Source organism: Heterocephalus glaber, unplaced genomic scaffold (assembly GCF_053883595.1).
Source record: "Heterocephalus glaber isolate CG9 unplaced genomic scaffold, H.glaber_assembly_v1.0 deba00001497, whole genome shotgun sequence".
Taxonomy (NCBI): Eukaryota; Metazoa; Chordata; class Mammalia; order Rodentia; family Bathyergidae; genus Heterocephalus; species Heterocephalus glaber.
This window is the reverse complement of record NW_028258320.1, coordinates 59,095,982-59,123,318: the sequence shown is the minus strand read 5'-3', so window position 1 is coordinate 59,123,318 and position 27,337 is coordinate 59,095,982. Positions and strand designations below refer to the sequence as shown.

General features: G+C 36.6%; 2 protein-coding genes across 4 annotated transcripts in view; one reads left to right on the top strand and one right to left on the bottom strand.

Annotated features, from left to right (window-relative positions):
- Fank1 (fibronectin type III and ankyrin repeat domains 1) overlaps nt 1–27,337 on the top strand; it is a 179,567-nt gene that overhangs the window by 13,166 nt on the left and 139,064 nt on the right. The gene's annotated exons all lie outside the window — the stretch shown is intronic.
- On the bottom strand, nt 8,697–9,598 carry LOC101702816 (translationally-controlled tumor protein-like). The gene has a single exon (XM_087185161.1). The coding sequence runs from the start codon at nt 9,596–9,598 to the stop codon at nt 9,068–9,070; it is 531 nt and encodes a 176-aa protein (XP_087041287.1). The 3' UTR covers nt 8,697–9,067.

Genomic DNA, 27,337 nt, shown 5'->3' with positions numbered 1-27,337 from the left:
TGCTTAATTTCAGTAAGAACCACAATTAGGGTACATGTTTGGATATTTATTTATTTTTTTGATAAAGGGTCTCACTATGTAGCCCTGGCTGGCCTCAAACTCACGGTGATCCTCCTGCCTCAGCCTCCCGAGTGTTGGGATTATAGGCTTGCACCACCACGCCCGGCCTGGAATTTTTAAAGATTTCTAAAAACCTACAAAATTTAATTATGTATCATGGAAGTACAAAGCAAAACGATCGACTGACAACAAGCCTAGTTATTATAATTTTTGTGTCCTGAGAAGGGAAAAGGATGTAAACAGGTGAGGCCTTGAAAAGGAATCATGTAACTTTTGCCTCTTCCTATTCTGAATTGATGCTTATTGACAGAAGCAGCCAACAGATGATTCTAAAGGGACATTGAGGATTCTCTACCCGTTTTTTTTTTTTTTGATTTTGCACCCGTTTTTCGTTTTTTGAGATGTTTGTTTTTGAGATGTTTCCCAGGCAGGTCCTCAACTCCAGGGCTCAAGCTATCCTCCTGCTTCAGCCTCATGAGTAGCTGGGACTATGGGTATGTACAACTGCACTGGGCTTTTGCAGCCACATTTTGATTATTGCTCATTCTACATGATACCCACACTCAGTCCTTTAGTGGTCTGCCAAAGGGAGCACATGTTTGTGAAACTGACAACTGTTCCAAGGTCTGGTGCTCTACGAACTTTGCTCACTAATTGGACGTTGGGTGGTAACTTGATTACAGATAACTTAAGCATGAGTCAAGCTGGCTTGCCACAGCTGTTCCTACTAAAACTCTCCTCTGATAATCGTTGTTGCCACCACTACTTCCAACTGGCATTTATTTGCTTTGAGTTAATTTTAGATAAAAACAGATTAATTTACAAAATTGTGACAATGCCAATAGTACAGTCAAGAAAGGGAGCAGGGATAGACATGGGAATCAGTCAAGTTGGGTTGCTGTGTACTAGCTCTAGGGTTTGAGACAAGTCACAGCAGCTCTGAGCCTCCTGCTTCTTCACTCAAATTGGGAATGGTGAGACCTATCTACCTTACTGTGTTTCTGTGAAGACTGAATGAGACAATATGTGCACAGTACCTAGCATTGGGCCTGGCTTGTGATGACTGCACTACTTACAAAACAAAAGACAGAAGCTATGAAACGAGACTGGGAAGGAGGCGAATATAATGTAAATCCAAATTGGTCACCCAAATGCAAAGGATGTCTGAGAACCACAGAGAGGGGTTTGTAGATGGGACAGACAGACCCATCTTTTTGTCAGAGAGTAGTGGGTATCGTGGGAATCTTTCTACATGAACCCCTCTCTCATTGTAATTCTTCAAGTATTTTCTGTCATTTAACTTACCAGTTACTTCTGAATTCTCTAATACTCATTACATTAGGGACCCCCTTAAAAAAACCTCACCAGCTTCCTGTGGATAGCAGTTTTTCAGTATAGCATGTGTGAAGTAACAGTGTTCATATCCTGGATTTGCATTACTTTTTCTTCATTTCCCAATGTTCTATCGCACCATCTTTTTATGATATGTATATGTATCTGTTATATTTGTCTCAGTCTTTTCAGGTGGTAATGTCTACCCTCACCCTCAGCTGGCTTGTAAGCTCCATGAGGCCACAAGCTGTCCTTGCCTGAGGTGTCCTCAGCATGTTCACTGTGCAAGCACATAGGCACTCAAGTATTAATTAAACAGAAGAGCTGAACATGTAGCAGTATTGAAAGAGGATAGAGAAAGACCTCACAATGAAGGGAAACCTTGGCCCAAGGTAGGATCTCTTCTGGGGATGAAAAACAGGGCTTCTTGGTTGCTAGGAAAGCACTCTATAGCTGGCCTACATTTCCAGCCCCCAAAGCAGTGTTTCAAACCATATTTTATTAAGGAGAAAAACTAAATTCTCTCTAACAAGAGGAATTAAATACTGAGAAATAATTTTTTTTGTTTGGGGGTGGGTCAAGTACAGCTGAGCTTTGAAGAGCCGCAGAGGACTAGCTATCCAAGATCTCCTCCATCCCTCCACACTGAAGAATGAATTTTCTCCTCCTTTTCCAAGTGGCCATTTCAGGCCAATCAAATTGACAATCAAGAGTAACTGCATGAGGGCCAGTGATTTAGCTCAGTGGTGCCGTTGCCTGCCTTGCAAGCCCAAGGGCCTGTGTTTGATCCCTGGTACCAAAAAGAAAAAAAAAAGTATGTGTTTAAGACTAACTACATGAGGCACCTAGATTAGTCAGATTCAAAGACACAATAAATAGCATGGTAGCACAAGGGAGTGTGTTGGAGTGGAGGAATGTGGAGTTTTTGTTCAGTGGGTACTGTAAATCAAGAAATCATAGATGAGATTAAATACAAGCAAAGACAATTTTATTTGGATGCAGAATAGATTTGCAAATTGGGAGACACAGGTTCAGACAGAAGGAATGAGCATTCCATGGAGGAAAAGGGGGCTTGGGCTTTGGTGACAAGAACTGGGCGTGCGGAAGTAAGCAGGGTTGGAAACTGATGGAAATCAGGGTAGTCATAAGTTAAGTCCATTGGAAGGTCCAGGTCAAAAGACACAACAGGATACTCTGGAATTTCTCAAGTCTTACAAGATTTGTAACACAGTTTCACTTGGGGTTGATAAAAATTACTAGAAATGGATGGTGGTAATGGTTGCCCAATAATATGCATGCACTTAATGCCACTGAACTATGTAATTAAAATAGCTTAAAAAGTAAATACTATATAACCATAATAAATTTAGAAAAAATTTTCATTTGAACACACCTAAATGCTAAGTTCTTTATATGCATTTCACCATCCTTAAAACAACCTTGCACAGAGACTATCTCTGGGTCACTGAGGTGAAAACAGCCTCAGAGAGGCTAGCTATTTACCAGGACTGTCGCAGCTAGTCTGACAGGCTTTCATAACATGAAATCATGTCTTGTTTCACTCACTTCTACAAGGTTGGAAAAAATCTTGGGGTAAGATCCCAGAAATATTAATAGAATTAAAGTTTTAACCATAAACAAAAATACATACAATGTTTGAATAGAGACCAACTAATGATGGCTGGGGCTAAGTCTATTTGTAATTGAAGGTAAATCTTAATAAAGGGAAGGAATTTTTAGGGTTGAAGATGAAACAGAAGTCATGAGAGTTACATAAATTTAAATCTTAGTCCACTGAACAGAACTGGGAGTCAGCTACTGTTTGTTGAATGTTCAGTAGGAGCTGACTTCTAATTATCGTTGGCCTGAGGAAGCTTTAATGCCATACATAAACAAAACTTGAAAATACATTCTGGAGGTGAGAATGTTCTTTGAATCATTCGTGACCCAGCTGGAAGGGCTTTAAGAAGGAGGGAAAGAATTATGGTATCTTTAAATCACATGAAATGTCGAAGACTAGCCAGCCCTCAAGCTAATGATGGTTGCTGCAATTCCATCGTTAAACATAAACATGAACTGGGGCCCTTAGAAAGGAGTAATTCTTTGTGCGCCATAAAGAATTTGAAGTGGGTCAAAGGAGAGCAAGCCCAGCTGACATGAGAACTTCAAGGGAGTTTTTCTATTGAATTTGGTTATTTTTTGGCACATGTTTCTGACCTGACTTTTTGACCAACTCCAACTATGAAGCCAGGTGATTTTTATATTTGTAATTGTATTCTCTTGGGAAAGCTCATTCCTGATGCCTTGTTTCTGCCTATGATAATGCTGGAAATTCTGAATTAAAAGATTACTGTGACTTTTTGTGATGAATAGAATGTATAGATTTTACTAATGTTATATTCAATATTAATTCCTTCAGTTCAGAAGATACAGACCATGGGTCAGAATTTGGGCTTGGGAGATAACTGCTGACTCTTGGACTCTCTGTGACTCTGCTTTTGGTTATTTTATTGTTTTAATCCATGTTTCTTTTGTCCCCTTCCTAAGGGGCCCTGTCAAACCTTGTGGCTTATGTCTAGATGTCCCCCCAAAGCCTCATGCAGTCTTTTTTGGAGGTGGCTGAATCTGGAATGTGTGATGCTGGGATTAAGAGCGAGTGATTACTAAACCAGTACATGTGAGTGATTGCGTTGGCACCACCCTGATCCTGGTAGTCTGGATGGGATAAAAGGGGCAGGAAGATATTGTTAAGGTCTCTTGTTGCTTTTGCTGTGGTGTGGGCACCGTAAGCTGTTGCTCCTCTGTGCCACCCCTTTGCCATTTGCCGCCCTGCCTTGGAGCCAGCCTAGTATGGCCTGAAACCTCTACCAACTGAGCTAAAAAAACCCTTTTCCCTTTTAACTTGAGTGTTGAGTATTTTGTTTCAGCAATGAGAGAAAAGTAACTAACACAGAAACATAGAATGTAATTCCAGGCTATAGTGAAGAAATATGGTATAATATTCAGAAAAAAATTAACAGTTGTTTGGCCTATACATTTAGCTTTTTTGTTTTTCTGAATTTAAAATATAGGTCAAATCTTATAATTTCTGGCCTTTGAGTCTTCCATAACTGACAATACATCAGTTCAGTTTTATAAGTTAGATGTAACCTTGGATTAAATGTTCCCTTACAGTTTTTTTAATGAGGTATCTAAATGAATTTATATCACTTATTAAAATTCACTAGATTTATTAAATAGGAAATATAGGGAAGTTTTTTCTTTTTGCTGAAATGTTTTTCTTGTTTAAAAAACTCCTAATGCTCCATCTCCTGGAATAGTTCTAATAATAAGTGCAAACACTCTGGAGTGATTGTTTTGGCAGAAGGTCACATAAACATTTCTGCTTCTCTGTGATTTATTGGTAGTGTTGACAAATTGTTAAAAACAATGCTCATAAATAGAGAATATGTCAGAGTTTGGACTCAACCACTGTGACTGCTGTTGAATTGGAAAGAGCCCTGAGATCTCAGCTGTGGCCATCATTTGCAACAGTGATTGGTTTTGCAGATTCTTTGCCAGAACTAAAATCTTTTAGTAGACTACAACTTCGTGAATTAAAAAAAAAAAGAGGCTGAATAAGGGCTTATATCTAAACACTGGTTTCCAGTACATTAAAAAAGCCTGCGTTTATTTTTAAACAAATTTTGGGAGTGCTTATGAGTATATGACTACTATTCTTTTGTGGAGCTTTAGAAATTCTAGCTTGATGGTACTACATATTAATTTTGCTGGTCTTCTAATTACTTCATTAGTCAGAAAATATTTGTGTCAACTTCCCTGTTTCTTCTGCTGTTCTTGGCTGTTGTTGGCTTTTTGCAAAAATTAAATTTTTTTTTTGAGGCAGTGTCTTGCTATGTAGTTCATGCTGGCCTCGAGCATACTATGTAGCCCCCAGGCTGGCTTTGAACTCACAGCAATCCTCTTTCCTCAGTCTCCTGGGTGCTGAGATTAAAGGCCTGTGCCACCACACTTGACCCCTTTGCACATTAGAGTCAATTTATCAGGTTTCACAAAACTTGTTGGGGTGTCCACTGAGATTAGATAAGTCATTCTGGGAAAAACTTTATGATATTGAATCTTTCAACCCATGAATCTCACTTATTTCTAATTTTTTAAAAAATTTCTTTATTTTTTTTTTACTTATTTCTAATATGTCTTCTCTGGTATATTCCAAAATTCTGTGGTATATTCCAAAATTCTTACACATTTTGTAGATTTGTTAATAGATTCTGTGGATCAATTCAAGCTATAAGACTGTAAAGAAACTTTGAGAACATTAGGAATTGCAGTTCAGGAGACATAGATCCACATAGCACAGATAGACTGTTCTGAGGGAGGCAGGGAAAGTGTGAGCTTTATAGCAGACAGCTGGGGATTTAGCTCAGTGGTGCTTCCACCTGCCTTGAAAGTGCAAGGTCCTGAGTTCAATCCCTGGCACACACACACAATATATATATATATATATATAAAATATATATAATATATATATGACATATATATGACATATATGACATATATATATATGACAAGCAGTGGTGATTTATTGTAAACCGCCCCCCGTAACCCTCCCCAAAGTTGAAAGGTTCAGGCTACATGACAGGTGGAAACTTAAGAATGTATATACTTAATAAAAATATTCCCAAAGCAAACTTCTAGTAACCTCTTGCATATATTTTGAATGTTTGGATACAGTGTAATTACTTGATTGTTCCAGGTGCCTGTAGTCAAAAATTCAGGTTTCCAAGCAGCAGTTTGAGATATGCACGTGTCTTGTTCTCTTAATGGCCTCTCAACTCCATTTTGAAATGTTTACTCAATGTTGCTTTCATTGTGATTTTCCATTTATTTTCATGATTCATTGCATTTTTGATGCCATTGTAAAATTTAAAAGTTTAATTTCGAGTTGTTAGCTGTATGACTAGCTAATGTGTTATATCTACTTACATAGAGTTATTTACTTATATAGAGTTATTTACTTATATAGATTAAAAAATTTTCAATATATACTGCATACTATCTGTAAATAATTTTGTTTCTTCATTGTTTCATTTTTTCTATTAGCAGCTCCACTGACTGTCTTCTGACTTTAGAGAATGTCTTTAGTATATTAAGAGTGATTGCTTTTATTTATGGTAGTCCTCCTTACTAGACCAGAAATTCCCTTCTATTTGTGATTTATCTAGATTTCCTTTTTAACTCATAGACTAGGTTTACATTTTTTTAAAATGAATTTTATTTTATTTGACCCCTTCCCCCACCTCCCTCCCCTCCCAATGTACCAAAGCTTTGATTCCATTTTCCTTCTATTTTCACTTTTTTTCTTGTCCCTTTCTTCCTTTCTCCCTCCCACCTCCCTTGTTCCCCAGATTTACTTTTTATGTCTTAGATGGTCATCTTTTTTATATCTGCTAATGTGTTAATTGCTTTTTCATATGAAAATCCTGAGATTAAAGAAAACTTATACTATCTTTTATACATTGTTGGCTTAAATTTGCAAACACATTTTAAAACTTTTAAAATTTACATAGAGTAGCCGGGTATGGTGGCACACACCTGTCATCTCAGCACTTAGGAGGCTGAGGCAGGAGGATCAACGTGAGTTCGACGCCAGCCTGGGCTACATAGTGAGTTCAAGGGCCAGGGATTTACCTCAGTGGTTTCACCACCTGCTGTGCAAGCACAAGGACCTGAGTTCAAGCCTCTGTACCAAAATAAATAAATAAATAAATAAATAAATAAATAAATAATAAAGGCCGGGGATTTAGCTCAGTGGTTTTGCTGCCTGCTGCGCAAGCGCAAGGACCCGAGTTGGATCCCCTGTACCAAAAAAAAAACCCCAACCAAACAACAACAAAAAATATTGGGCCAGGGATTTAGCTCAGTGGTTTTGCCACCTGCTGCTCAAGCACAAGGACCTGAGTTCAATCCCTGGTACCAACCCCCCTGCCCCCCAAAACAAAACAAAAATAGTGAGTTCAAGGCCAGCCTGAATTATATAGTGAGACCCTGTCTCAAAAAAAATTTACATAGAGTAGAATTTACTTTGTGATACATAGCTCTGTGAGTTTTGACAAATGTAGTCATATAACCACTACCTCAATGAAGATACAGAACAGTTGGTCATTCTAAAAACTGTCTTGTATTATTCCGTTGTAGTGAATCTCTCTACTGTTAACTCCTGGCAACCACACATCTGTGTTCCTTTAGGGCTGCTTTTTTCAGAATATTGAATAAGTGAAATGATTCAGGTTGTAGCCTTTCAAGTATGGTGACTTGCCTACAGTACAATGCATTTGGGATTTATTCATATTGTTAAACTGATACTTCATTTCTTCTTTTAATCAAGTAGTAATCCACTGTATGGATGCTGTTTTTTTTTTTTTTTTACACTTGATCTTAGACAAAAGGCCGAGAAGCGATGATGCTGTTTTTTTTTTTTAAATCATTTCATTACTGAGGGAGCATAGACTATTTCCATTTTGGTGAATTTGCTATAAACATTCACATACCATAGGGCCGGGGATTTAGCTCAGTGGTTCTGCCACCTGCCTTGCAAGCGCAAGGTCCTGAGTTCAATCCCCGGTACCAAAAAAAAAAAAAAGTAGACAGAACAAACATTCATTCACATACCAGTTTTAATGCAGTCATAGAATTTCATTCACTTAGACTAATATCTACAAGTGGGATTACTTGCTCACATTGTTGGGGTATGTTTGACTTCATAAGAAACTGCCAAATTGTCTTGCAACATGGCTGCATCATTTCAGTGTCTTAGTAAATGTGGGAGTATTCAAGCTAACCATTTCTTTTTGATTTTTTGTCTTTCAAGGAGTTGATCATTTTTATCTAAGCATAGTTTGGTTTTTTGCTTGTTTGTTAGTATGCGCCTTAGGCTTCTAATTATTAGGTCTTTGATTCTTGGCATTGGTACTTTATGTGTTCTGTCAATCTGGCTCTAGTCCTCATCATCAACCTGGCTAGAGGTTTATCAATTCCATTGATTTTTTTTTTGCTTCCAACTGAGTTAGTCTTTTTATTCTTTGGGTAATCTCTTCCAGGGTTAACTACTTCCACTGTAGGTGATGAAATGTATAAGGCTCCACTTCAAATGTTGGCACTGCTATGAGCATAGTCTTTTCCCCTTCACTGCAACTCAGAATTAAAACTTTGATTCTTGTCTTATATTCCAGTCCCAGTAGTTTCCACTGCAGAAGTTATCTGAAGACAGTCTTTTGCTTTCTAGTGGTGGTCTGTGACCAGCCTCTATCTTCTCCACAAACACTACAATGGATTTAGTTTATACATATATTAAACTAAGGGACAGTCTCTCAGATGAGTTTAAATGCTCTTTATTTTTAGACAACCTATATGACATGTTTTGTTTTTTTCCCTAAACAATGCCTCCACTCCAAATAAATCATGGTCAAAATAAATGAAGTGTTCAAGATGACATCAGTCCCATTTGTCTAAAATCCTGGTGTTGTGTGGATGACAAGCAGCAGCCAGTTATGACAAGTGATAGATCCAAGGTAACCGCTAAACCCATTAACATTTTTCCATTTCTTTTTTTTTTTTGTACCGGGGATTGAACTTGGGTCCTTGCTCTTTTGAGGCAGGCGGCGGAACCACTGAGCTAAATCCCTGACCCAACATTTTCCATTTCTAAACCATCCTTAAAGAAAATCATAAATGGGGTCACACCATCCTCACAATAGTCCAGGAGAATAACCATGCCATCTGGATTCATGTTTGCACCAATAAAGAACTGATAGTTTTTGAAATTAGCAAGGATGTGCTTGATTTGTTCTGCAGCCCCTGTCATGAAAGGTTTTACTCTTTCTGGTCTTTGTTTTTCAAGTTTGCCTTTGATTGATTTCGTATAATCTTTGATGTACTTCTTGTAGTCCTCTTTTGTGAAGCTGGTTTCCTGCAAGCGATGGTTCATGACAATATCCACCCCAGTGACTACTGTGCTTTTGGTACCTTTGCCCTCTGGGCCTTCAGCGGAGGCATTGCCACCAATGAGCGAGTCATCAGTGTTACCCTCTGTTCTACTAATCATCTTGCCCTCCACTTCCAGGCACAGCCTTCCTGCGATCTCCCGGATCGTGTAAATGTTGGAGAACATCTCATTGTGGCTGATGAGGTCCCAATAGACAATCATGAGAGTGGCAATAGATAACCATGAGAGTGGCTGAAGGGAGACTCTGGCGCTAGCTTAGCAGGAGCCCAGAGCTCAGAGGGAGCGAGGTGCAACCAGAGTGGCTCAAGGGGGTGGTGGGGGAGCGGGTGGAAAAAGTCTGGTTTTTGATTTTAAATTATATTGAGTTAGTCAGTTACACTTAGTCTTTTCTTCTGCTTGATTTGGGTTTATTTGGTTCTTTTTCTATTTAAAGTAGATGCTTAGATTATTCATTTGATACTTTTCTCCTTTCTAATATAACAAGGTGCTATAAATTTCCCTCTAAACATAGATTTTGGGTGATGTTCATTTAGTTCAAAATATTTTCTAATTTTCTTTAAGACATCCACTTTGACTACTTGTGGGTCATTTAGAAATATGCCGCTTAATTTCCACATATTAGGGAATGTTGTAGCATGTTTATATTGATTTCTAGTTTAATTTTTTGTTATCAGAAAACATAATTTTGTGCAAGATCTTTTTGGGGAGTTTTCTTGATATGTCTTGCTAAAGTTTTGTAAATTTTAATATTTTTTTCACTCTTGCAGGTTATACAGATTATTTGGTGTCATTTTGGCAGAGTCATACCTGAACATAATATACTTTGATCATCCCCACCACCATCACCACTGTTACCTTGTTCTCCACAACCAGTGTCAGTATTTTTTTGGGGGGAGATTGGTGCATATATTTTGCTCATATCCATTTCCCCTATTACCCACACTTATACCCCCTTCCCTCCTGCTTCTTCCCTTCCTCTTGTCTAGTAATAGTCTCCCTTCTACTTTCTTGCCATCTTTTCTAGCAGTCCACATATTGAGAGAAAACATATGATACTTGTCTTTCTGAGTCTGGCTTATTTTGCTCAACATGATGGTCTCCAAATGCATATTCCTGCGAATGACAGAATTTCATTCTTTCTTACGGTTGAATAATTCTTCAAGTGTATACATGATACATTTTCTTTATCCATTCATCTATTAATGGATATCTAGGCTAGTTCTATATCTTGGCTATTATTTGAATTGTGTTACAATAAATATGGGTATCTATGTATCCCTATAATGTGCTCATGTTAATTAATTCAGGTACATATATAAAAAGGAGTGAGACAGCTGGATCAAATGATACCTCTGTTTTTAGTTTTTTAAGAAACCTCCATACTAATTTCTATAGTGGCTATACTAATTTACATGTCCATCAGCAGTGTAGAAGTGTTCTTTTTCTTCCACATCCTCACCAGCATTTATTAGTTTTTGTATTCTGGATGATAGCCATTCTACATGGGATGAGGTGGAATATAAATGTAGTTTTGATTTCTCTAATATTTGTACTTCGATTTAAGTATTTGTTCAATTAATTTGTCTAATTTAAAAAAATTTTATTGGTGGGAATTTATACCTGTATATAATATATCTTCTTTTCTTTTTCCTATTCCCCTCCAACCCTTCTTCTCCTCTCCCTTTACAAAACTGTTTCTGTTGTTTTCCTTCCATTCTTTCTTTCTTTCTTTCTTTAATTTAATTTAATTTTTTTTGGTACTGGGGATTGAACTCATGTCCTTGCCCTTGTGCAGCAGGCTGTGAAACCACTAAGCTAAATCCCTGGCCCTTCCATTCTTTTTTTTAAATCCTTACTCTCTCCCTTCCCTTCTTCCTCCTCCCCTTGTTCCCCTTCCCATTTGAACATGGTTATCTTCTAGGGTCTACAGTTTTGTGCTAGTGTCCAGTTCAGGGAGTGTTTCTGCTGTCACTGGTAGATAAAGGAAGCACACAGAGCCCAGATCCATGCTGAATAATCCCAGCAAGCCTATAGTAGGATTATGGCAGGGTTCCAATTTTGGTGCATTTAACTCCACAGTTCAGGATAATCCTGGCCTCTGGTTGTGGGGTTAGGGCCTGAGTTGTTCAGCCTACAACACTCTGGTATCTTTTGCTGGTCTGACCACAGCTCTATGCTGGTCATCTCCCATGGTGGTCCCTCATCCAGTCCTTGTGGAATTTCAACTCTGGGAACCCTGAGATGAAGTCAACCTATATCTGCTCTGAGTCCCAGGTTCAATTGGTCCCTCCATAACATGGTGTCCAGCCAAGTGCCTTCTCTAGGGGACACAGCAATTGCTTGGACTGGAGTCACTCATCAACTGTTGTAGTGCATGGCATCCATTGCTCCATTCCACTGGTGCATTTCTCACTGGAAACCTCTGGAGTCACCTGCCCTCACTGTGTCTCTTTGGATTCGATCCTCCTCTCTCACCAGGAGCCAGGAGAAAGTGGTTTGCCCCCTCCTTTTTTCTGCGTTGAGGTCTGTCTCTTCAATTTCTCTGTAGGCTCCAATTTTCCCTTCAGATCCTTCCTGGGTCCTGTGGATCAACTTTCCCCCTTCTTTTCTCCCCCAAGTTGTTATTTTCCAGTGTCTGGATTCTGATCTTGGAAGGGTTGATGTTGCTGCTTATTGCTCCACAATCTTCCCTGAAGTCCTTACTTTGCCTATTTATTGATTGCGCTATTTAAATTTTTGATGTTAAGTGTTTTAAGATCTTTATTCTAGATAGTAATCTTCTGTCAGAAAAGTACCTGGTATTATGCAGTCTGTCTCTTTTCTCTGTTAACTTGTTTTCCTTGTTGGGCAGAAACTTTAATTTGATGTGGTCCTATTTGATGATTCTTGCTCTATTCTCTGTGTTATTGGAGTTTTATTTAAGAAGTTTTTGCCTGTGCCTACATCTTCAGTTTTTCTCCCTTGATATTTTCTTTTACCAGTTTCAAAGGATTAGGTCTTACACCTAAGTCTTTGAGCCATTTTGAATTAACTTTTATACAGGGTGAGAGAGAGGGATCTTGTTTCAGTCTTCTACAAGTAGATATCCAATTTTCCCAATACCATTTGTTAAAGAGGCTGTCTTTTCTCAGATATATATTTGTCTCCTTTGTCCAGAATTAAATGGCTATAGGTGCATGGGTTTCTGTCATATATTCTGCTCCATTAGTCTATATATCTATTTTTTTTCCAGTACCAGGGATTGAACTCAGGACCTTGTGCTTGTAAGGCAGGCCCAATTCCACTGAGCTAAATCCCTGGGCCATGTCTATTTTTTTTGAGACAGGGTCTTGCTATGTAGTTCAGGCTGACCTTGAACTCACTATATTGTCTAGGCTGGCCTCAGATTTGCAGTGATCCTCCTACTTTAGCTTGTTGAGTGCTGGGATTATAGCTGTGCGCCACCACACCCAGCTACATGTCTATTTTTGTGCCAGTACTATGTTGTTTTGTTACTGTGGCTTTGTAGTGTACCAATTTGAAATTAGACCATATCTAGCCTTGTTCTTTTGCTTAGGATTGCTTTGGTTATTTAGGGTCTTTTATTTTCCATATGAATTTTAGGGTTGTTTTTTCTAGCTTTGTGAAGAATGTTATTGGTATTTTTGATTGTGGATTGAATTGATTCTGCACATTGCTTTTGGTAATATGGCCACTTGGACAGTATTACTTCTGCCAATGCATGAACGTAGGAGGTCTTTCCATCTTCTGGTGTCTTCTCAAATTACTTTCTTTAGTGTTTTGAAATTTTAATTGTAGACATTGTCATTTATTTCTGTGATTAGATTGATCTTTAGGTATTTTATTTTATTTGAAGCTATTTTGAATGGATTTTTTCCTGATTTCTTTCTCAAGTAGCTCATTATTAGTGTACAGTAAAGTTTATTGATTTTAAATGTTGATTTTATATACTACTGTATCATTGAATTCATTTATCAACTTTAATTTTTTAATTGTGCCTAAGCATAGGAGTATATCATCTGAAAACAAGGATAATTTGACTTTTGTCCTACTTGTAACCTTTTTTCTGTTGCCTGATTGCTGTAGTTAAAATTTAAAGAACTATATTAAACAAGAGTGGTGAGAATGGACATCTTGTTTTGTTCTTTATTTGCGAATAATGCTTTCATTTTTTTTCCACTTAGAATGATATTGGCTGTGGGTTTGCCATATGTGACCTTTAATATATAGATGAGTAATCTTTCAAAACCTAGTTTTTATCATGAAGGGATGTTGAATTTTGTTGAAGGCTTTTTTGTGTGTGGAGGGTGTGATGTGTTTTTTTTAAATCCCATGTTCTTTTTTTTTTTTAATCCTGTATTCTGTTTATGTGGTGCATTACATGTATTAATTTGTGTATATTGACCCAATATTAAATCCCTGGAATGAAACCAACTTGGTCATGATATATGATCTTTTTAACCATTTAACAGTTTACCCCGAGTGTCACTCAGGCAGAATATTTGTTACGTACTGACTATCCCAAGCATTGCTTGGGCAGGTGTCATTTCTTATGTTGAATAAATTTGATAAAATTGTAGTTTTTATATTTATTGTTATATAATCTTGTAAAAATTAATGAAAAATGCAATTTTTAGTCATCCTGTATTTAAATAATTGGACTGGTAAGTGGTTAATGTTGCTGAATTTGGCTTGTGAGTATTAAGAATTTTAGAATCTATATTCATCAAGAATATTGGTCTATAGTTTTATTTTGTATTTTGTCCTTGTGTGGTTTTGGTATCAGGATGATGGCCTCATAGAATAAGTTTGCAAGTATTCCTTCTCTATTTCATGGAAGAGTTTGAGTACCATTGGTGCTATTTCTTTTTTTAAAGGTTTGTTAGTACTCAACTGTGAACTCATCATGAGTTTTTCTTTGTTGGGAGACATTTATTGCTGCTGCAATCTCATTGCCTGTAACTGATCCATTTAGGCTTTTTAATATCCTCTTGGTTCAGTTTTGGTAGGTTGTATATATCTAGAAATGTAACCATTTGTTCTAGATTCTCCAGATTATTAGAATATAGGTTTTTAAAATATCCCTAATAACGCTCTGGATTTCAGTAGGATTTGTTGTAATATCCTCTTTTTCATCTCTAATTGTATTGATTTGTGTCTTCTCTTACTTTTAGGGGGTTAGATTACCTAAGGGCTTATCAATCTTGTTTATCTTTTCAAAGAATCAAATGTTTTATTGTCTGTACTGTTCTTTTAGCCTTTATCTCATTAATTTTACCTCTCAACTTTCTTTCTATTGGTTTTGGTTTGTTCTTGTTTTTCTAAGACCTTGAGATGTATGAGTAGTACTAGTATATAGTAGTAGTAGTGGGCCCTCAAATTACAAGTGGCCTGACATATGAACAACTTGGGTTAGTTAGGTTAATGGAAGATTCATCTGCCTCTTGTTATTCATAGTGTGTACCCAGGTAAACATCCAGATCTCAGCTGTATTGACTTACAACCAACTTGAGTTACAACCAGCCCTCAGGAATGGATTGAGTTCATAAGTCAAGAGTCCACTGTATGTCTGGACTAGGATGAAATCTCAATTTTGTTTTAATTTGATTTCTCTAATGGCCAAAGATGTTGAACATATTTTATTGGCCTTTGGTAATTCTTCTGGGAAGTGTGTATTCATTTCAGTTGCTCATTTTTAATTTGGGGAAGTCTTTTTTATTCTTGGTAAATTCTAGATATTAGATCGCTGTCAGAGGAGTAGCTGGCAATTTTTTTTTCAATTTTGTTGTCTCTGTACTCAGTTGCTTCCTTTGCTGTGCAGAAGATTTTTAATTTGATATGATCTCATTGGTTGATCATTGATGTTATTTCTTATGTAATTTCTGTTTAGAATTTTTTCTGTACCTATGTCTTCAAGAGTTTTACTTATTTTGTCTTCCAGAAGATTAAGCATTTTATGTTTCAGTATCTATGTCTTGGATCCATTTTGATTTTATTTTGGTGCATGATACATACTGGTCTGGATTCAATCTTCTGCATGTCTGTAACCAATTTTCCTAGCATCATTTGTTAAAGAGGCGGTCTTTCCTCCAGCATATGTTTTTGGCTCCTTTGTCAAAAATCACATGGCTTAATGTGCCTGAGGTTGTTTGTTTTCTATTCTGTTCTATTGATCTGCACGTGTGTTTTTGTGTAGGTACCATGCTGTTTTTATTCCTGAAGTTTTTTTTTCACTGTGTAGCCTTATCTTCAAATTAGTTACTTAGTCCAAGACATAAAATAAAAAGATTTTTTACAAAAAAGAAACAGTACAAACTTTCTTTTCAATGAAGATAAATTATTAGTATAAATAAAACAAGCATATGTATTGGAATATTTTAAAAACAATAGAATATGTAATTTGGAGAAGTATTTGAACTTCTCCTACTTCCTATTTATTTCTCCTCTATTTTGCTCTTTATTTGTGTGTATATATAGTGTTTCCCATGTAAGAGAAACCATGTAATATTTGAGCTTGTGTGTCTGACTCATTTCCCTTAACATTATGTTCTCAAGTTGCATCCATTTACTTATGAATGTCTCAAGTTTACCTTTCTTTATGCAGTGTAGTACTGCATTGTGTATAAATACCACATTTTCCTTATCCATTCATCTGTTGATGGACATATACACTAAGATCTAGCTATTAGAAATTGTGCTGCTATAAACATGGGTATGCATGTATCCCTGTAATATGATGATTTTAACCCTTTTAGAAAGATATTTAGGGAGGGGTATAGCTGGGTCAAATGGAATTTCTATTTTAGTTTTTTTGAGGAATCTCTACACTAATTTCCATAGTTCGTTGTAATAGTTTACAGTCCTGTCAACAATGTAATAGAGATTTTATTCCCCACATCTTTGTTAGCATTTATTATTATTAATTTCTTTTTGTTGATGATAGCCATGCTTTCTGGGGTAAAGCAGTATTTCAATGTAGCTTTTCTTTTTTTTTTTTTTTTTAATTTTGGTACCGGGGATTGAACTCAGGTCCTTGCGCTTGCACAGCAAGCGGTGAAACCACTAAGCTAAATCCTTGGCCCTCTTTTTTTAATAGTTTGCTCATTGGCATTTTTTTCAAACCTTTTCTTAACCCTCACTTTCATTGTTCTTGGTTTTTTCCCAACTTTCTCAACTGCCTATTCCTCAATTGTTTTTCTTTATAGTCTACATTGAGGACTAAATCAGCCTTAGATTGTAAAGAGGAAAATTATGTGCATTTTTTATATCCTCACTCTCCATTTCTAATGTCACTTACAAATGTTTTTTCTAGTCAGTTCTAGATGGGATCTTCCAAGAGACAAGGGGAACTTATTTTCTATCATAAAAAACCTTTTGCCATTATAGGTATGTTTCATAGCTATTGATTAAAAAAGCAAAGCAAAACAAAATGACACCAAACAAACAATGAAAGTCCAGGGCATTATATTACTTGTTAGCCTTTTATGGCTTAGCTATCACTGAATACAAGGTAATAACTGATATTCAAACCCTTCTGCTTTTTTAAAACCATGTACCTTTAGACGTCATTGACAACACAAACAATGTTCTTTATCTGGTACTCATGGAAATTTTTGTTCCATTTTCTTTGAGCATGTGGAACTTTCGAATTTCTTCCATGTAGAGTAGAATTTTTATCATTTGCTCTTTAAACTCTCTCTTCCTTGGGGAACTATACATTAAAATTTCTGAGTACAGTGGCTCTAGATTAATTTTTCAAACCTAATCCTTGATCTCTATGTTAGTCTTTGGTCAAACTACTTAATTTTTCTTAACGTCAGTGTCTCCTGGTTTAGCTCTCATATTACTTTGTTGGTTTTTTGTCTGCTTGATCTATTTATCTGTGACTGGAGTATTGAAGTCCCTCATAATTGGAGCTTATCTGATTTTTCATATCCATTAATGTTTGGTTTATATTGTTGGATGTGTAGTATTGGGTGCTATTTTGGTATATTTATGATTGCTTATCTCTTGCTCTTGGAATGTTCCCTTATCAAGTATGCAGTGACCTTCTTTGTCTCTCTTGATCAGTTTTGGCTTGAAATTCACCTTGTTTGCAAATAAAGTAACAACCCTTGCTTTTTTCTGGGATACTGTTGCATGAAGTATCGTTTTTCATTCTTTGACTTATGAATTTCTTTGAGTTAAATGTGTTTCTTGTATGCAGTATATTGATGAACCTTACTTCTTGATCCATTCTACCAATCTGCTTCTTTTGATTGGTGAACTGAGATCATTTATGGTTATAACTGATATGTATTGACTTATCCTTGTCAAATTAATTTCCTGTTGTTGGTTGTCTTTCTTTCTTTTCTGTTAACTGCTTGCCTTTCCTGGTGAGTTTATTCTATTTGGATTCATGGAATTGTTGTCTTCATTGTCTTTTTCTTTTTTCTTTTATTTTGTGGTACCGGGAATTGAACTGAGGACGTTGAGCTTGCCAGGCATTGATTCTGGTTAATGTTATTCTTCCTTGTATCATCTAGTAGCTGTTAGATTGATTTTTCATGGTTCCTTGGTATTTTTAAGGAGTCTTTCATTTGATGATCAATAACTACAAACCTGTCTTCTAGATCTGATATTCTATCTTCATATTGGTTGATTTTGCTGTGTATACTTTCAATAGAATTTCTAATCTCTTGGATATTTGTCTGAATCTGTTTTATGGAATCCAGTTATTTCTTATGTTGAGCACTCATGTTTTCCATCTCTTTCTTAACCTCTGTTCTTTTTTAATCTATATCGATTCTAGATTCACTATCCATGCCCTTCATTACGATCATCATCTCTTTAGTTAACTGTGCAGTTATTTCTGATTTGATTTTTTTCTAGAGCTTACCATCTCAGAAAGCACAGTTTGGTGGCTTTTGATTTCTTCCACCTCTATGCCCCCTGGATTTGCCTTGGGTGAGCTGGAGGTCTGGTATTAGATCTTGCTTCCATGTTTTCTTATTTTCAATTTTTAAAAAATTTGTTTTCTGTATTGATGCTTGCAACTTGCTTATGGTAGGTGGATTTATTACTAGTATTGAGACTTCTTTAGGAAATGATTACTTTTCAGAGATGTCTTTTAGGTGTAGCTGGCTTTTGGTGTTTGAGTCTGTCCCAAAATCCTGCTTCTTTGATCTGTTAAGACAGACATCAACCTTTAATCTTTAAGACCTAGTTCTTTGGTACTGGACTGTGGTATTGTTTATGAGCCACAGAGAGTCTCATGATTTGCCATACAAGGAAGAACAATGGATCACAACAACTATGGCACCTTAGCTAAAGTAGTACAATCAATAATAACAATTGCATCACTCACAGTCCAGAAAATGACAAACTGATAAATATTATTTGGCAACTCTGACATGTTTGTACAAGTTTTATAGTTATATAACAAAACCTAACACCAATCACAAAGTTATATACGGTAAATATCCAATTTGTAGAGTGATTTTACCCTCAACCAAATTTAAAAGGCATAGAGGAAAAGAAACACAAATAAAAGTAGAGAAATAAAAAGTAGAGATTAAAAGCAAGGCTGAAGGGTAGAGGAAGATTACTCAAGCTTTAAGAAGCTGGTGAAGAACACAAGAGGGAAAGAAAGAGGGGAAAAAACAAAAAAAAAGAACAAAAAACTAAAAACAATGTTCACACTCATGAAAAACAAAAACAATGAAAAAAGAAATAAATGAACAAAACCAAACAACAATCCCACCCCCCAAAAAACAAAGAAAAGGGCCGAGGATTTAGCTCAGTGGTTCCAGAGCCTGCCTTGCAAGCGCAAGGTCCTGAGTTCGATCTCCAGTACCAAAAAACAAAAAACAACAACAAAACAAAGAAAAAGAAACAAAATTTCCTTATGACTTCAATCTGTGGTTATTTTCTGCTATCTATAGTTCTGTGGTTGTGTTCAAGTTAGAGCCTAGATCTATGCTTGGTAATCCCAGTAAGTCTGCAGTAGAATTAGGTTGAGGTGCTGGATAATCCCAGCAAGTGTGCAGTAAGTTTAGAGTGGGATGCTGATTTAAACTCCACAAAAGTTCAGGGTCATTCTGGCCTCTGGCCATGGGGCTAAGTCCTGAGACATTCAGCCAGCAATACTCTGGGTGTCCCTCACCAATCTGGCCATGGCTGCTTGACCCTGGATGACTCCTGTAGCCATCCCTCACCCATTTGATGTGAGATTTCAACACTGGGATCCCTGAGATGAAGCTTGGCTGCTCTGAGTTTTAGTTTCAGTTGACCCCACCCTAAAAGGGAGTCTGACCACATACCCTCTCCTGGGAACTCAGCATTTGGCTGGACTGGGGTCACTCACTGGCCTTTGTGGCACACAGCATCCACTCCTCCCCTTCATTTGTGTGTTTCTCCCTGGAGCCCTCTGGACTCACCTGCCCTCACTGTGTCTCTGTAGATTTGATATTATTTTCTCATGCAGCAAGCCAGGAGTGTTGGGTCCTGGGGACAATTTACCTTCTCTTTCTGCACTGCACTCTTTCCTCACTTTCTCTGCAAGTTCCAATATTTCCTTCAGATCCTTCCTGGGTCCCAGGGATCCACCACCTCCTTCCTCTCTTCCTCAAGTTATTTTCGAGAGTCTGGATTCTGAGTCTTGGAGAGGTTGGTTTGTTCCTGCTTATCACCCCTCCATCTTCCTGAAAGTCTCTTCTCAGTGTAGTTTTAATTTGCCTTCCTCTGATGGCCAACAATGATGAGCATTTTTTTCAGGTATTTACTGGTCATTTGTACTCCTTTTTCTGAGAAGTATCTATTTATTTCAATTGCCCATTTTTGATTGGGTCTTTTAGGATTCATCTAATATGTTTTAGTTCTCTCTCATATATATATCTATATCTATCTATGTCTATCCATATATATCTGTTTTGTTTTTGTTTGAGATAGGGTCATGCTATGTAATTCAAGCTGGCCTTGAACTCACTCTGTAGCCCAGGCTGGCCTCAAACTTATAGCAATCCTCCTGCCTCAGCCTCCCAAGTGCTGGGACTACAGGTGTGCACCATGATGTCCAGGAATATATTCTTAATGTTAGTTCTCTGTGGAATAGCTGGCAAAAAATTTTCTTATTCTGTAGATTGTCTCTTCATTCTGTTATTTCCTTTGTTGTGCAAAAGCTTTTTAATTTGATATGATCCCATTTGTTGATTTCCTGTATTATTTCTTGTGCCATTGGGTTTTGCTCAGAAAGTCTTTGCCTACACCTACATTTTTAAGAGGTGTATCTATTTTTTCTTCTATTAGATTAAGTGTTTCTGTTTTAACATGTATATCTTTGATCCATTTTGATTTTAGTTTAGTACATGATAAGATATATGGGTCTAGACTCAATCTTCTGCATGTGACTATCCAGTTGTTTCAGTAAAAGAGGCTATCTTTCCTCCAGTGTCTGTTTTTGCTGTCTGTGTCAAAAATCAAATAACTGTATGTACCTGGGGTTGTTTCTGCTTGTATTGTGTTCCATTGATCTACGTGTCTGTTTTTGTGCCAGTACCATGCTGCTTTAATCATTGTATCTTTATTATAATATAACTTCAAGTCTGGGATTATGATGCCACCTGCTTTGCTTTTGTTACCCCAGGTTGCTTTTGCTATTCTGGCTCTTCTGATTCCATATAAATTTTAGGATTGTTTTCTTTAGCTCTGTGAGAAATGCTATTAGTATTTTGATTGGGATTGCATTAAATCTGTATATCAGTTTTGGGAGAATAATCATTTTGGTTTGTCAGGTCTGCCTATTCAGGAACAAGGAATATTTTTCCATTTTCTCATACTCTCCTTGTTATTGTTTTTCAGTCTGGTGTAATTTTTATTGTAATTGTCTTTCACTTCCGTAGTTAGGTTATTACCTAAGCATTTAGTGTTTGATGCTACTGTGAATGGTATTTTTCCTAATTTCTTTTTCAGTGAGGTCATTATTAGTGTATAGGAATGTTATTGACTTTTGTGTATTCATTTTGTATCCTGCTACATTGCTGAATTTGGTTATCAATTTTTTTTTGTACCAGTGATCAAACTCAGGACCTTGTGTTTGTGAGCCAGGTATGATGCCACTGAGCTAAATCCCTGGCCCTTGGTTATCAATTTTAGGAGTCTTATGGTGAACTTTTTGGGTCTTGTAAGTAAAAGACCATGTCACCTGCCAATAATGATATTTTGACTTTTGTCCTTTTCTATATTTATCCCTTTTATTTCTTTCTCTTGCCTGATTCCTGAGGCTAATGTCTTGAGGACTATGTTGAACAGAAGTGGTAATAATGGACATACTTGTTCTTGATTTTAAAGGGAAGGTTTTCAGCTTTTCCTTATTTAATATGATCTGGCTGGTTTGGTCATTAATGGCTTTTATCCTGTTGAGATAAAGACAGCCTATATCTGTTTTCTTCAGATTTTTTTTTTTAAATCATGAATGGATGTTGGGTTTTGTCAAAGGCTTTTTCTGCATCTATTGAGATAATCCTGTAATTTTTTCCTCTTTGCTTCTGTTTATGTGATAATTACATTTATTGGTTTGTGTGTGTTGAACTATCCTTGTATCCCTGGGATGCAGCCTGACTGATCATGGTGTATAATCTTTTTGATAATTTGTAGCATTCTGTTTACCAGTAACTAGTTAAGGATTTTTCCATCCATGTTCAAAAGAGAAATTGGCCTATAGTTCTCTATTTTGGTTGGATCTTTGTCTGGTTTGGGGATCAGGATAATGTTAGCTTCTGTTCCCTTTCAATTTCATTAAAAAGTTTGAGGAGTATTGGTGTTAGATACTCCCTGAAGTTCTTGTAGACTTTGGCTGTGAATCCATTGGATCCTGGGCTTTTCTTAGTTGAGAGGTTTTTGTTTGTTCATTTAAAAAAATTACTACTTCAATTTCATTGCCTGTTAATTGGGTTGTTCAAGATTTTTAAGTGTTTTTGGTTAAGTTTTGGCAATTCATATGTGTGTAGGAAACTTTTTTATGAGTTCTTTAACTGTTTGACATATATGTATGTGAAATAGTTGCTAATTTGCTGGATTTTGACAGTATCCATTGTGATTTCACTTCTAATTACATTAATTTGTGTCTTTTCATTCTTTTTTATTGGTAAAATTGGCTAAACATTTGTCTATTTTATTTATTCTTTCAAAGAACCAGCTCTTTGATTCATTGATTCTTTTTATTTTTAAAATATCCATTTCATTAATTTCTGCTCTGCTCTTTATAATTTCCTTCCTTGCACAAGCTCTGAGTTTGGATTGTTCTTATTATTCTAAGATCTGGAGATACATCATTCGGTTATTTATTTGGGCTTGTTCTCTTTTTCTGATGTAGATATTCTCTGCTACAAACCTTCCTTCTAGGACTGCTTTTATTGTATCCCATAAGTTCTGATGTGTTGTACTGGCATTATCATTTAATTCTAGAAGCTATCTTATTTCTTAATTTTCTCTACAACCCATTCAATATTCAAGAGTGTGTCATTTAATATCCATGTCTGCATAGGTTCTGTGGTTTCTTTTGCTATTTATTTCTACTTCCATTGCACTGTGATCTGATAATTGATGGTAAAATTTCTGTTCTTTTGCATTTGCTTAGGGATGCTTTATTCATTAGTATGTGGTTTATTTTGGAGACAGTACAATGTGCAGCTGAAAAGAATGTGTATTCTGTTATTGAGTGGAACACTGTATATATCTAATAAGACCATTTGTTCAAAGGTTTAGCTCAACTCTGAGATTTTTTTTTTTGATGTTTTTGTTTAGTCAATCTGTTTGTGATAGTGGGGTATTGATATCCCCCAATATATTTGTATTGATATTTACTTGGTTTTTTATGTTTATTAGTTTGTTTTATGAAATTGGACGCACTGCGGTTTAGTGCATATATATTTATATTTATATATTTATAATTGCATATTGGTTGTGTTTCTTTAACCAATATGTAATGTCCTTCTTTGCCTCTTTTGATCAGCTCTGGCTCGAAATCCTCTTTGTTTGAAAATAGGGATAGCAACTACTGCTTGTTTTTGTGTTCTTGTTTCTGGGAATATTTTCTATCCTTTGATAATCTAAGAATTTCTTTCTATGTTAAATGTGTTTCTTGTATACAGCATAATGTTGGATTTTGTTTCTTGATCCATTCTCCTAATCTGTGTCTTTTGATTGGTGTGTTGAGTCCATTTATATTGATAGTTATAATTGATAGGTATTGACTTATTCCTGTCATTGTATTAATTTCTTGTTGCTGTTTTGCTCTTTCTCTGCTACTTAATTGGTTGCTATACCTTATGTATTCATTTTGTCATTTTTGACCTCATTGTCTCCTAGGATATCCTTAAGAATTTTTTTGAGTGTTGGTTTTGTGGTCATAAATTTCTTTAGGTTTTCTTTATCATGGGAGTATCTTGTTTCTCCATCAACCTTGAAAAATAATTTTATAGGATATAACAGTCTGGATTAAAAGTTGTTTTCTTTAAGAGCTTGAAACACTTCATTCTATGTGCATTTTGCCTTTAAAGTTTGTGTTGAAAATCTATTGTAATTCTAATAGGTTTTCTTTTATAGGCGATCCATTACTCTTCTCTCGAAACCTTTAAGATTCTGTTCTTAGCTAGGTATGGTGGTGCATGTCTGTAATCCCTGCAGTTGGGAGGCTGAGGGAGGAGGATTATTCCTGAGTTCAAGGCCAGCCTAGGCTACATAGTGAGGTCAAGGCCAGCCTAGGCTACATAGTGAGTTCAAGGCTAGCCAGAACTACGTAACGAGACCCTGTCTCAAAAAAAAAAAAAAATTCTATTCTTATGTTGTGTTTTTAGTGTTTTGATTATTATGTGGCATGAAGTAGTCATTTCTGATAATGGCTATTTGGGGTTCTATATGCTTCACTTATCTGTATGTTAAATTCTTTTTCCATGTGTGGAAATTTTTCTGCTTTCACTTGTGTAAACAGTTTTTAAATGTCCTTTGTGCTGTCTTCTGATTTTTCACTAACTCCAGACACTCTTATATTAGTTCTCTGTGAGTCATCTAGGAGCTGTTGGGTTTATTTTCATGTTCGCTTGTTGTTTTTAAGGTATCTCTCTCATTAACTGATGAGTGACCACAGCTCTGTTTTTCCAGGTCTGACATTCATTCTTTACATTCATTGCTTCTGCTATCCATACTTTCAGTCATGCTTTTAATCTCTTGAATTTCTGTTTGGAACTTTCTTAGTGAGTCACATTCTTTTCTATGCTGGGCATTCATGTTTTGCATCTTTCTTTAGCTCCACTAGCTGTTTATGTGTCTTCTCCAGACTCACTGATCATTTGTTTCATTAGAATCATTATGTGATTAGTTAAATCTTCTTTAAATTCACTAAGCATCTGATAGGTCTGAAAAGTTACCAATGGAGATAAAATAGTCCTATCTGCTGTGCTGTGTAGCTTATGATTTTGTCTCCCTCAATGCCCCCTGTACCAATTTGGAGGGAGTTGGGAGTTGTTTATTGTTTTTTTGAGGCAGGGACTTGCTATGTAGCCCAGGCTGGCCTCAAACTAATGGTAATCCTCCTACCTCAGCCTCCAAAGTGCTGGGATTACAGGTCTATGCCACAATGCCTGGCTGGAGTTGGGAGCTTTTGGAGGCATATTGTTGCCTTGACTTCCATGCTTCTTTTTTTTTTTTTTTCTTTTTCTTTTTTTGTGCTGGGGTTTGCAATTGGGTCCACTGCCCTATTTTTCAGGAGCAATCCACAGTATTGTTTATGACCCTCACGCCCAGGCAATTCAGGTACTTGGACAGAGAGAAAACCAATTGGCAACCACTACTATGTTACCTTGTCTGTGGTAATCAATTCAGCAACAATAGTAGCATCTAATGTGAACTGGATAATGATAAATCCTAGGAACCACTCATAAATAGCCCTTTACCAAAACAAAAAGGACTCTGATTTTAGTGAAGACAATTTGGCCCCCTTATATTGACCTATAGTAATCCAGTGCACTGATTTCTGCTGGATGTTGGCAGAAGTACCAGAGCTCTAACATACCATTAGATCAAAAGCAGCCTTCTTCAGGACCACCCACTCTGATGATTATTCCACCAAACTTGGCCTCCCACAAAAGAATACAGGCCCTATGATCTTCGTGGTGTGAGTCTGGACCTCCAAGGCGATTCCAGGAGATCTCCATGTCAACCTCCCAAAGTTATCTCTTGCCCACTCTCTGTTGAAGGGTATGACTTTAATCCTGAAGCAAAACTCTCCTCCTGGGCATTGGTCTTTTCTTAGATCAGGTTGGTCTGTTGGTTGTGAACTCTGTTGCCCTATGCTGTGGAAAAGCCAGAGACTGGAGCCTGAGTGTGTAGTTCCTGGGTCCTCTTGGCACTGGATTGGGGGCTGGCAGATGTTGACATATTCTAAGAGTGGGTCATGTGTTTCCTGGGTCCTCTTGGGTCCAGTACCGATGGCGGACCATGGCATTGGCCTGGAGAGGGGCACATGTTTCCTACATCCTCCTGAGTCTGGCCTGGGACCTGCAGGCCATCAGTGGCATCAGCTGAAGCAGAGCATGCTCAGTGTAGCTTTGTAATATAACTTGAAATCTAGGATTGTGATGCCTCCTACTTTTTATTGACTCAGGATTTGTTATGTTATTCTGGGTCTCCTCTGGTTGCATATAAATGTTAGGATATTTTTTTTCTAGTTCTGAGACAAATGCTGGTATTTTGATTGGAATTGTATTATATGTATATATCAGTTTTGGCAGTATGACCGTTTTGACAATATTGGCTCTGCCTATCCAAGAACAGAGTATATCTTTTACTTTTTGATGTTATCTTTGTTCTTTTTCAGTGTATTATAGTTTTCTTTACAGAAATCTTTCACTTCCTTGATTAGATTAATTCCTAAATATTTACTTTTTTATACTGTTGTGAATGGTATTATTTTTCTAATTTCTTTTTCAGTGAGTTCATTATTGATGTAGAACACTATTCATTTTTTAATGTTGATTTTGTGTCCTACATTTTCAAATTTTGTTATTAGTTGTATTTCAGTGGAATTTTTTCTATGTAAAGTATCATGTTGTCTGCAAATAAGGATCATTTGACTTCTTCCTTTCCTAAAGACATCCCTTTATTGATTGCCTCTTGCCTGATTGCTCTGGTTAAAGTTTTGAGTACTTTAGAGAGTAGACGTCTTCACCTTTCTGTCCTCCTCACCTTGTTCTGCTTTTAGAGGAAAAGCTTTCAGCTTTGTCCCATTTAATATGATGTTGGCAGTAGGTTTATCATATATGGCTCTTATCAAGTTGAGATAAAGTCCTTATATACCTATTTTTGTCAGGTTTTGATTGTTTTTTGGTACTGGGCATCGAACTCAGGACCTTGTGCTTTCGAGGCAGGTAGTGGAACCACTAAGCTAAATCCCAAGCCCTCCGTGCTTCTTTTTATGTGGTGCATTACATTTATTGATTTGTATATATTGATCTATCCTTTCCTCCTTGGGAAGAAGCCTACTTGATCATAATGTATGATCTTTTTGATTTGTTGCATTCTGTTTGGTGGTGTCTTATTGAGGATTTTTGCATGTATATTCATTAAAGATATTGGCCTGTAGTTTTCTTTTTTAGTTGGGTCCTTGTCTGGTTTTGGAATAAGGGAATGCTAGCTTTCAAGAATGAGTTGGGAAATACTCTTTCCCTTTTAACTTCATTAAAGAGTTTGAAAGTTCTTGTAGAATTCAAGGGTGAATCCAGGAGGTTCTGGGCTTTTAAAAAAATTATTATTCCTCAATTTCATTCCCTATTTTGGATTGTTCAGGGTTTTTATGTCATCTTGGTTCAATTTAGGTAATTCATATGTGTCTAGGATCTGTCCATTTCTTCAAATTGGAGTATAGTTTTTCATGATAGTTACTAATGATCTTCTGGGCTTTTGTGG

Coding starts and splice junctions, on each gene's coding strand:
- LOC101702816 (XM_087185161.1), bottom strand. CDS start 9,598: ATGATTGTCTATTGGGACCTCATCAGCCACAATGAGATGTTCTCCAAC.